General features: G+C 33.6%; 1 protein-coding gene across 1 annotated transcript; it reads right to left on the bottom strand.

Moving 5' to 3' along the window:
* Window positions 1-4,199: 4,199 nt before the first annotated feature.
* On the bottom strand, window positions 4,200-10,658 carry LOC132749897 (tRNA (guanine(37)-N1)-methyltransferase-like). The gene is made up of 4 exons (XM_060739816.1): window positions 9,823-10,658; window positions 8,305-8,493; window positions 6,075-6,746; window positions 4,200-5,518 (listed from the first exon to the last, which is right to left on the bottom strand). The coding sequence occupies exons 1-4, from the start codon at window positions 10,622-10,624 to the stop codon at window positions 5,460-5,462; spliced, it is 1,722 nt and encodes a 573-aa protein (XP_060595799.1). The 5' UTR covers window positions 10,625-10,658; the 3' UTR covers window positions 4,200-5,459.
* Window positions 10,659-12,680: the final 2,022 nt, after the last annotated feature.

The raw sequence follows: 12,680 nt of genomic DNA, 5'->3' as shown, positions 1-12,680 counted from the left end.
AAAACATGTATGTCCCTACTGACAGCCAGTTAGTCATGTGGTCCGCAAAGGCTGTGTGCTGCAATTTTATGCCAAAGTTATAAAAAATCTTAGCAAATAATACATGCATACATTTTATGAATCATGTAGGCCTCCTTAATGACAGCCAATTTGTTATATTACTCTAGACCTTGAAATGTGTATACCAAAAGTATTTTTACATTTTTAGTTTAATAAAAATATCAAACAAGGCAGCTTGAGTTGTTGAGTTATTGGTCGGAAACCGTTTTTACGTACAATGTCAATGTGACTTTGACATTTGACCCTTAAATCGATAGGGGTGCAATATCTACTGGCCAAGACCAATGAACCTGTGAAGTTTGAAGGTAAAGGGTTCATGATGAGATATTGATCAGAAAGGGTTTTTACCTAAACAATGTCAATGTGATCTTGACCTCTGACCCCTTGATCCCAAAAGCAATGCATCTGTGAAGTTTGAAGGTCAATGATCCATTGGTTGTCCATTTATTGATAGGAAACCGTTTTGACATACAATATCAATGTTACTTTAACCTTTGACCCCCTGACCTCAAAATCAATAGGGGTCATCTACTGGCTAAGACAAATGCACCTATGCAGTTTGAGATCCAAGTGCCCATGGGTTGTCATGTTATTGATGGGAAACCCTTTTTACCGACAAGGTCAATAAGACCTTGATGTTTGACCTCTTGGCCCCAAAATGAAAAGGGTCATCTACTTGCCAAGACCAATCAACCTGCGAAACTTGAGAGCCAACAGCCCATGAATTGTCAAGTTATTGTTCAGAAACTGTTTTTACCTACAAGGTCAATATGACCTAGACATTGACCTCAAAATCAACAGGAATTATCGTCTGGGCAAGGCCAATGTACCTATGCAGTTTGAGGGACGAGGGTCTATGAGTTGTCTAGTTATAGATCGGAAACCGTTTTTATCTACAATGTCAAGATGACCTTGACCTTTGATCCCTTGACCCTAAAATCAATAGGGGTCATATATTGACCAAGACCAATGCACATATGCAGTTTGTGGGCCAAGGGCTCATAGGTTGTAAAGTTATTTTTTACCTACAAGGTAATGACTACTTGCCAAGACCAATGCACCTACGAAGTTTGAAGGCCCACAGCAAATCGGTTGTCAAGTTATTGATCGTAAACTGTTTTTACGTACAAAGTCAATGTTACCTTGAACTTTGACCTCAAAATCAATAGGGATCATCTTCTTGCCAAGATCAATGCACCTACGAAGTTTATGGGCCAAAGGCCCATGGCTTGTCAAGTTATTGATCGGAAACCATTTTATCTACAAGGTCATTATGACCTTGATCTTTAACCTCAAAATAAAAAGGGATCATCCTAATTCTTGTCAATACCAATCCACATACGAAGTTTGAGGGCCAAGAGCAAATGGGTTGTCAAGTCATTGAACGGTTTTTATCTACAAGGTCAATGTGATCTTGACCTCTTGACCCCAAAATCAGGATGGGTTATTTACTTGGCAAGACCAATCCACCTTCGAAGTTTGAGGGCCAAGGGCCTATGGGTTGTCAAGTTATTGATCGGAATCTGTTCTTGCCTAAAAGGTCAATGTGACCTTGACACCAAAATCAACAGGAGTCATCTACTGGCCAAGACAAATGCACCTATTCAGTTTGAGGGTGGAGGCCCATAGGTCCCGACTTGGTCAATATGACCACGACCTTTTACCCTAAAATAAAATACTTGCCAAGACCAATCCACCTATGAAGTTTGAGGGCCAACAGCCCACGAGTTGTCAAATTATTGATCGGAAACTGTTTTATCTACAAGGTGAAGATTACCTTGACCTTTGACCCCAAAATCAATAGGGGTCATCCACTGGCCAATACCAATATACAGTTTGAGGGCAAATGGGTTGTCAAGTGATTCATCAAAAAACGTGTTTACCTACAAGGTCACCGTGACCTTTGACCAGGGATAATCTACTGATCAAGACAAATGCATCTGTGCAGTTTGACGGCAGAGTGCCCATTGGTTGTCAGGTTGATATTGATGGAAACTGTTTTTACCTACAATGTCAATGTGACCTTGACCTTTGACCCAAATTCAATAGTGGTCATCTACTGGTAATGAACAACCCTCATAACAAGTTTGAAGTCCCTAGGCCTAAGTGTTCTTTAGTTATTGCTCGGAAACCATTTAGTCTACAGACCAATGGACAGACAGACAGATGCTAAACAATATACCTCCACTTCTTTAAAAGGGAACATAATAATTACCACTGAAATGATGACCCTAAAATTCCTTGCCAGAGACCAGTTATTAGACAAGTTACCGATTTTATGGGTCATAGCTAAAACACGTAAAGTAGTTAAATAGCAAAGATGATTGACATATTCTCTCAATCCAAACACAACAAGAGGCCCATGGGCCTTGGAGGTCACCCGAGTATTCTACAGTAGATTATATATGTTTTCTTTTTTGTGTAAATAACTTTAATACATTGATTAAAAACATCAATCATCACATCAATTTTTTAATTTCATAACAATGTCTTTATATAATATTCTGTATAATATTATATTATATTGTGCAACTTACATCCTCTCCCTGGGGCCTGAACCCTAAAAACAAAGGGGTCATGCATTCCATAGTGTTAAGGACTCTGTACTTGTTATACTAAAGATGATTAATTCTCTCCCCCCTCCCCCAGAAACCTTGACTTTTGTGAAATTTTAGCGGTCTTAAGCAAACTTTGAACTTAACCTATAATTCAACAGTTACTGTGTAAAATAATTCTTAACTAATGTTGTGTTAACCTCCAGAAACCATTTTTCTATATTAAGTTACAGTGACCCTTGATCCAAGGGGGTACAAAAGCAAAAACAAGCCGGTCTTCATATAAGCTTGCTAAATACTAAGTTTGATTACAATATCTCATGCCTAACTGTAGTTATAGTTCGAAAAACAGAACCCCTGACCCTGGGAGCATGAAATTCACAATTTTGGAAAATACATCTTCTCTCATCATTACTATACATTAACTTTGTTTCCTAAATACCCAGGAGCAGAGAAGATTTATCAAGAAATAATTTACTTTCACTAAATATTCAACATTGCCCAACCCTAGCACCAGAACCACTGACCCTGGGGCCATGAATTTCACCATTTTGGTAGAGGGCTCAGTGCTTATTACAATCATGCGAACAGTTTGACTGTTTGATGCCCAGGAGTAAAGATTTTTAAAAATTGCATATTTTTTTATGGGTTAAGCCCCACCCCTCAGGCACCAGCAGCAGGAGCCATAAATTTCTCTTCCTTTTCACCCATAGATGCTTTATGCAAAATTCTGTTACAATTGGTTCATTGGTTCCAGAGAAGAAACTTGAAATGTTAAAATGTTAATGTATAATACATGACACACAAAAACAGATGGCAGTAGGTCACCTGACCTAAAAAGTACCCCCGACATCAAAATTAAAATCAGTATGGCTCAAAATCAACCATTAGTTCTGGTGAATTAAACATTTAAACTGCGTAGTTGAGAAGATGATTAAGACCAGTACTGGTAATAAACAAGAGCCAGTTTGAACCAGGTGATGCTCCCCATATAGGGTTTGGACACAAAAAAGTACACATCTTGTAGTTTCAGATTTATGTCCCGGACAAAGTTCAAAGTGCAATAATTCCAAAATAAGGCAAGGTAGAGCTACTGTTCTTTGCACTGCACTTTTACTAAATGAGATCATCTACCGACTTAGTTTCTTGTCGATACCTCTTGTAGTTTCACAGTAATGTCCCGGACATGTTCAAAGTGAAACAAGGGTTTTCAGGTTACCGGTATGCTCCAGTCAAAATTTTCCTAAAAGGGGAGATAATTCAAAAACGGGGCAAAATAGTTATGGTTCTTTAGAACTGCACTCCACCTCAATGCCCTCTACCACTATGTGCAGTTTAAATAAATTATATCAACAGGTTTTCAAGTTATGCTCAAGTTCTGCTAAATGGACGGACAGACAAGGTGACAACTTTATGCTCTCCCTTCTAGAAGCATAAAAAATGTCATAACTCAGTAACTAATGAGGTTATTTTGATGACATTTAAAAACAATATACTCTTACCTCAATGTCAAGTTTAAGTCAAACTGAACAGACAAGTTTAAAGATTTGACAAAGGGTTGTAACTAAATAAACAAAACATCAGTGGATTGTGATAGCATTTATCATGCATAATGCATTCAATCATTAATAGATAAATATATTTATTTCTAGTTCTATTAAAATCTAAAAAAACTGGTTTAAACATAAATTGTCAAACATAAATACATGTTTTCATAGCCATAGCACTCGTGGTATTTGACTGTTGCCAATAAAATGAAATGTTATCAACTTATCATTTCCATTTATTACATGCTTTTCTGTGGACAGTGACATTATATTCTATAATTTCACAGTGAAATTATAAAATATAATTTTCACAGTAGTCGGACTATATCTAAATGAGAGTGAAAAGAATATATTTTAATAAAGCAGAAATATCATCAGAAATATACTCCATAGTGAGTTAAATATGCTTGATTACGACAAGTACATGAATATCTGCACATATCATTTTAAAATGTAACAAAGTTTGTAAAATTTACAGAAATATTTTTCAACACCAAAGTGACATGTGACAACATGATTTGATGAGGTCATGAACGAGAGCACATGTCGTTAAGCAGCAAAACGCAGTAAAAAGTTATTTAAAACACCTAAAATAGCATGAAATAAATAGAAAATTTGTTTGTTTTGCATACAAGATCAAATTATATTTCACTTGTGAACACCAGTTCTTATATTTTTACTTCTGGCTATGCAACTCGTAAAAATATCACATCGTGAAAATATTACATCTGGTGTTCACTCTGTGAAATATATTTCAATTTTACATGCAAAACAAACAATTATCCTATATATCAATATGAACATTTCTGCCATGTTTTTTAACAGTGAAGGGTCATAAGACATTGCTGGACAGCATTGAATGAGCCACATCTTTGGATTCATATACATGATCCCAGATTCATTGTGAAAACTGCATTTTACATACTACCACATTCTTTAAAGTATTAACAACCAAAATACAAAACTTGAATTTTTTATAAAAATAAATGTTATCATAATCATACTATCTTTGAAATAATTATAAACAACATACCCGGTACAAAGGCTTAAAAATGTCAGTATATACATGTATGACAGTTAAGAGGTCAGGCATTTGGAAACACAGCTTTCACTTTTACATCATTCACTAAAGGAAAAGACTGTTGGAATTGTCTTATAATATGAACAACAAGTATGGATTCTGAATTCTCATAAATTCTAGTCTATTTTAAATCTATTCTGCATTGCTTTCTGTTTTTTATCATCAGTACGGTAGCTTCATGTTTTGACGGCTGTCATTAAATTCCCCGGATATTTCTCAAGCAGTACTAACTGATGCATTGCTTTCGGTCTTCTGACACTTTGCTGGGGGTTCATCTGTAGTGAAGCATAAATTTCATTACAATATTTGTTCATCTTATAAAATCATAAAACAATATAAAGAACAGTGATGTATTCAGTACTTCTTTCACCATACTAAAGTACTGTATGTGAGACATGACATAAATCAGAATAGATTTTACTTCTTAACACCTGCTATTATGTCAGGAAGTAATAAAAAAGTGATTTCTTTATCAAACAACATAAAATTTTATCATCAAATAATGAGATATCAATAGTGAAATTAAATCAAATCTAAGTCTTGAGTTGCAATATTTATTTCAAATTAGTACCCTAATGTTAAAGGCCAATGTGTGTTATTTTTACAGTAAAAGCTAGTAAACCATGTGACTAAGAAATTTGTACTCTTGCATAGGTAACAATTATTAAAGTTAAAATCTGATCAAATGGTACATTTTCTAAAAAAACATTGTTTTCTTGATCCATCCTCTTATGTTTCACAAACCTATGTGTTATTTATATTTTGGCATTTACAATAGAGAGGTTTCAATTTTGAAAATATATTGAAAATGTAAACTTGCATGTTTCATACCTGTGGTAACTTCAGTTTCCTCTGTATTATTACTTTTCACTTTTTTTGTTCCACACATGATTTCTTGTGTAAGTTTGAAAGAAACACACATCATCAGCTTCTGTGGCGCTACATCTCGTACAAACCTTACAGTCACATCATCTTCTTGTAAACCTTCTACCATGTTAGTCACCCTATGTTTCAACTCAGCATCTGTATCTCCACCCCATTTATCATTAGCCTCAGGAAGATTTGTGAAACAGTAACAATTTATAATTGGCAAGGGAACTTTGGTGTTAAAATTGTCAACATCACTCAGAATGCCGCTAAATGCATCAAGGAATGTATATGCTAGTGCTGGAAGATTCATTAGCACTGAAATACTAGATATATTTGACACATTCATCCCTTCTTTATCAACTCCTTCTGTAAAAATTTGTTTCAGCTTATCTTTCATGACAGTATTTATAAATTCCCTACCATCTAGATTACTGCAGGTTATGAGACTTGTGTCACATTTATTTAGCTTTATGTTTTTAAGTAAATTTTCATACGAGTATGGGTTTAAATCATTAGCATATACTGTAGCTCTTCTTTTTGCAGCAGGTATAGCAAATGGTCCTATTCCAGCAAACACGTCAAACACTATGTCACCACAGGATAGGGAATTTGTCATCCTGTGATGTTCTGTACCTATAAAAAAATAAGATTGTTATTTTTAAGAATTTGCATATTTTTCATAATCATTATTTTTCATTATTTTCAATATGCAACCATCTATTGTTGACATGAAAGGGTTTCTTATGTAAATAACAGAAATTGAGCAGTCAGCAGTATAGAGCCAAACCAAAGAAGTACTGGCTCACTTTGTTCCAGGGAGGCACAGGAAAATCATTACTGCTACTAACATTCACACAAGATTTTTTAAATACTGATAAAAGCAAGTTTCTGGAATAATAAGTCTGAAATAGTGATACAAACTGCAGGATCAGTTAAGTAATCACCCAAAAAAATCACAATAAATATAATGTTCCAAAGTAATGTATTTCTCAAATTCTAAAATGAATTGCAGTTATTCATAGTAAGTATTATAATCAGCAACACCTTATAATTATTTTTCAAGTTATTATACTATAATGCAAGAAAAATTAATATCTACATTTATTTTCATTCTAACATGCCAATAATAAAAAAGAATTGATAACAAGGCAGTCTGAAGGACAGCTAAATCCCCTTCGGCAGTGAACATGAAAGTGCACTTCTTGACCTTTTACCAACCATGACCTTGGTGTTGTGCAATGCATATCATAAGCACATAGTCTCACGATAGTGATTATTTGTGCCAAGTTATTTAAAATCTTCCACAAAGTCAAAAAGTTATGAAGAATATATAACTTTGACCTTTGGGGTAGCAACCTGGATGTTGAGCTCTGCAGATTGTGTCCAGTAATATTTTAAAACCTTTGAACTCTCAATAAGTTACAGAGCGGACATCAAAAATAAATGTTTTTATATTGGACCTTTGAGTGTGACCCTGACCTTCAGGGTTGGGAATTGATTATTGTGCTCTACCAATGGAGCGGACACAATATGCGGACTTTTCATTATGAAATGAAGACTGTTTAACATTTGACATTTAAGTGTGACCTTGACCTTGGGGGAAGCAGCCCAATTATTAAGCTCTTCACATTGTCTCATTTTGGTGATCACTTGTGCCAAGTTATTTTAAAATGTTTTCAACCGTTTTAAAATTATGCAGCGGACATTAAAATGTTACGGACGGACAGACGGACTCTTTTGTTCTCTCTATTGTTCTTTAAGCCATGTAAGAGAAAAAGTAGCAACATAAGAGCTTACTGAATGAATAGCATCAAAGGAAATTTACTGTTACCTATTGTTCCCATAGCCACCTAAGTATCTATATGTTCATATGGACAGACAAACAGACGAAGGCCATTCCTATAATCACCTTTCCGCTACGCAGAAGGACATTACAAATATATTGAGCTACATTGAGCATAGAAGTAATTTTACTTGGTTTACTGACATTATACATAATGTCAGATGACGTGCAAGCATTTGTTTTTTAGGTTTGTACATATATTGTGTATTTATGCACTTGGTTGCTCTATCTGATTGATAGGTGAAGAGTGTTAAGCGTGTTAATAGACTGTATTTTTTGTTTTGTTTTGTTTTTTTAAAACTTTTCATGATGGTTGTAAAATGTAAGATAACTTAGTGAAATTTTTACCAAGTCTTGTGTTCCAATACACTTTAGAAAAGTCTAATTCAAAAACATAAGAATTTTCCTTTGTTCTTGTAACATAGTTATCTTCTCCTGCCAGTAATTCCATCTGAAATGTGCGATATGTGTTGTCTATTGAGCTAAGCTTATTTACAACTGTTTTTACTGCAGGTATTTTGTCAAGTAGTACTTCACCTGTAAAAATATATGTTTAACATTACAAATGAAATTTTGAAAAATAGTAATACATAATATTTTAATATGATACAGTAGGCGAAAAAATTTTGCCATCAATTAAGCATTACTGTATGACAAAAAGAATGCGATTTTCTTTTGATCATGCCCATTTTTTTTTACCCCAAAAATTCTAATTTGACTTAGGTAGCATTGGCAATATAAGTATTAGTTATGCACTCCAAATTTGAAGCTCCATAAAATCAAATGTAGCCAATTCATTTCTTCCAATGTCATGGGGTTGTAATAGAATGCGAAATGGACTCCATTTCGTGAAATGAACTTACCGCCTACGAAATGGACATTTGTTTGTTTAACCGCGATGAGTAATATTATTTTTATTAATTTATGTTTAACCTTTGACATAAAACTACAGATTGAACAAATTAATATTACTATTTTCCTATTTAATAGTCATATTTATGAAAATAATCTGGCCTCTACGAAATGGAGTTTTCGGCCACGAAATGGAGTTTTCGCTTAAGGAATGGACATTTGCTTTACAAATTATGGTGTAACTGACATGTCACAAAGGGTATCTTTTCTATTCACTTAAATTTAATCTGGGACGACAAAAATATTTTTGTCCCAGGTTAAACATATGATATATATTACAGAATCTTTCTATTTGAAAGACCATGTATAAAGCACTTAACTATGTGGCATTATTATACGATTATTTTCAAATGTAGATCTACAAGCATAAATAATGAAAAAATATTACCAAAATTGTTTAAATAGTAATTTTATGTCATATATCACTTGTTCGTTATTAAAAAAGATATTAAGTGGTACACTTTTAAAAACCAAAATTTAAGAAACAAATGTCCATTTCGTAGTCGAAAAGTTCATTTCGCGAAATGGAGTCCATTTCGCATTCTATTACTACCGAATGTCATGTACAATAAAATGTATTGGTTCATTTACTTTCTGTGGTGCTCTATTTGGCCACAGAATTGTACAATTCTGCATTACTTTAGCATAATTGAATTCCTGCATTATTTGCACATTTTTGCATTACTGGACATGGTGACAGATGATTTTACTACAGATAAAACAAATTCACATTGAATGTCACTGGCAATGGTGCATGTCTTTTGCATGTTTTGTAAACAAGTTTATGGACAATGCAAGACAAAACTCAAATTCAATTTTGCATTGTTCATTTCTCATTCTGTAAGTTTATTAGAAGTCACTGGCAAAAATTTTCTTGTGGTAAAATAATGCAAAAGACCATGTATGTCAAACAACAAAAGTCTGTGCATTTTGCACGAATAAGATCAAACCTACCTATGATATGTTTGTAAGGTAGCATTTCATCTCTTAGGTTAAAATGTGCAATATGACCAACTTCTGCAAAGCCAGAGATACTTTCAATATCATCTGGTATTATAGCCTGCATAACTTCTTGAAAATTCCAATTTTCATATGAAACCTTTAACTCATAAAATTCAATACTGCTAGTTTGAGCATTTTCACTACCTAATATACTTTGCACCATTTCTGTTAATTCATCATGTGTTTCAAATTTTCTTGGATCAAAAAGGAATCTTTTGTGGCTGTCAAAATCTGGATGCGTCTGCTCAAGTGCCAGCACTGGCGACAGGTGCTTTAATTTCAAACCATACTTTCTCAATTTCTTTAGCATCATTTGCAATTTTTTTACAGGAATAATGATGGTAGGAACCTTCAACATATCATCAAATTTTGATCTATCTAACTTGACCATGCCTTTCACACTTGCTGGTGGTTTGAACTGCTGCATTTCAACAGAATTCATCTTTACACTATACGATGGTTTAAAACTTAAACAGTAATCTTTAAAATGAAATAATTCATACGAAATAACATGAGTGTGTCTGGTCAAAAAATCTTTAAAGTTTGTTTTACGTTTGTGCGTCTGTATATTGTCATTTGTTCGCGGATTTCTTTCTATTGGAACGATGACAGCTCTGCATATTTTCTGTCTTAGTTTATATGATACCCTTTTTAACATCTGATAAGACGGTATATTTGAGTGTGAAGGAATAAAGGAGAAAAGGCATGAAATCCCATTAAAAGTTGTAAACACATGCAAGTTATAATTATACATCTAGCATCTGGTTCCCTAAGATTCACGTATGACCATTGGCCCTGTGGAGTATGCAGGAGACCAGTTCGGCGGAAGTTTAGGGGAGAAAAAAATATACAGTAACAAAATATAAATTATTTTGAATTAAAAAATGATGTATTTCTAGAAAATATGTGAATACATGTATACTCTGCTGAAGATTTCCCCCCCCCACATAAAACAATTTTAATGTATTCAGAAACAAATTAATAACTTCCCTTTTTGGGTCTTACACCACTAAATAATTCCCTTGCATTAAAAAAATATATAATAGCTTCTTTCTCGCGACAAGCCGCTTTAATAATCCCACACATTTTGCGACATGAGATAGATGAATTTGAGCAAAATTACCAAACCTTAGAAATCTTATTTATTGTTGTGCAGTAAAAAAATGTTATTAAAGATGAAACAAAACCTCAATATATATGTCAATCACTTCTGGGACTTAAAATGTTGTAAAATAGAGAAAATAAAAATCCCTAAAGAAAGCCCAACACGTCAAAATTGAAAATGTTGTAGGCTCGGTTTGATTGAGCCTGTTCAGGGGGTCGAACGTATAGCGGTGCGATACTCCTTTAAGCGAGGTGAATTCATGCGATACGCCCTAATGGCGGACGGGAGCGAAAACGAAAGTGGGTATGAACATGTTTTTTTTCCAAATATTTGTTGTCTTTTGTAATTTTTTAAAGAATATCATTGTGCATGCTGATTAGAACTTATAAATGTGCATGATTGTCAAAATAGAATACTAAATTTTATGGAATTGAGGAAGTTATTGAGGTATTTGTTGCTGCAAATTCAACCGTCAACCTGATATGCACATGCAAACGAATAATGTATCAGTCGTTTTAAAACGAGATATTCGATTAGTTTAGGTCCCAACATGTTTATTTTTGAAAACAAAACGATATACAAGAGTAGTTTTCCATATACATCCGAAAATATATAAAATATTTCCAGTTTTCTTACTGTACGCCTAATATTTGGTCCGATAAACCAACTGTACGCACAAATGTTGGTATGTTTTTCTGTAGCTTCCTCAGAACAGTACATTCTTATTCAGTTTTGATGAAATATCAAGTTTTGAGTTTGTATGTTAATCATATGTAAACCACAGTGTCAATTAAAACAACAGTGTCAATTAATGTATTATACTATGATATAGTTAATTTAAATATTCTTTTTCTCACAAATGTTAATCATTAAAATGAGATAAGTTATGCACAGAAATTTGAAATTCTATCAAATAATCAATAGTCACGATAATATTCGTTTTGTTTCTTCCATTTAGTTTTTTTTTTTGCAATGGAACTTGAAATTTATAAAAAAAAAATACTGGTTTGATTTCCTCTATGGATTGGATGTTATATATTATATACAGAGCACATCATTGTATTTCAGTAATTCTGATGTTTGTCAACAGGATTCATACTTTTAGTGATTTAACATATCTGCCAGTAGTTTTACTTTTAAAACTAGGCTTTCTCTGCAACATTTAATGTATAGCATTACCCCTCACTTTTTTGTAAATATTCATTTCCACTAGGAGTTACTCTTATTGTTAAAGAAAGTGTACCAAGAGATTTGTACTGTTACAGGCCAACAGCACTTTTTAACAGTACAGAATCTGGGCAAGTGCGTTTTATGTAAATAAAAGTATTATAAATTACAGTATCTGTTCGGGAAATAATATAAATAACACACAAGCGTGTGTGAGTAACAGTAAAAATATCAACCCTCCTAAAAATACTGTTTCCCTCGGCTAACACCTTGGCTAACAGTATTTTCCTTGGGATGATATTCTAACTGTAACCCACAAACCCATGTGTTATTTAATTATATACTACTCCATAAGCAGTGTGACTCAATCTTATATTATATACTCAATAGCTTTTTGTTTATTTGTACATGTGTCAGCATTTGTACTTTACTTTTGTAACATTTACAACTGTGTATTTGCACATTTGAGGATCAGCTGTTCCTAAGAAAGACACTGAGCTGTTTGATGTCCAATGACTGACTGAATTTTGAAATTGTA

This window comes from Ruditapes philippinarum, unplaced genomic scaffold, assembly GCF_026571515.1.
Source record: "Ruditapes philippinarum isolate M1 unplaced genomic scaffold, ASM2657151v2 ctg628_1_1_1_1, whole genome shotgun sequence".
NCBI classification, from domain to species: domain Eukaryota; kingdom Metazoa; phylum Mollusca; class Bivalvia; order Venerida; family Veneridae; genus Ruditapes; species Ruditapes philippinarum.
The sequence above is the reverse complement of the archived record's forward strand: the minus strand, read 5'-3'. Positions and strand labels throughout refer to the sequence as shown.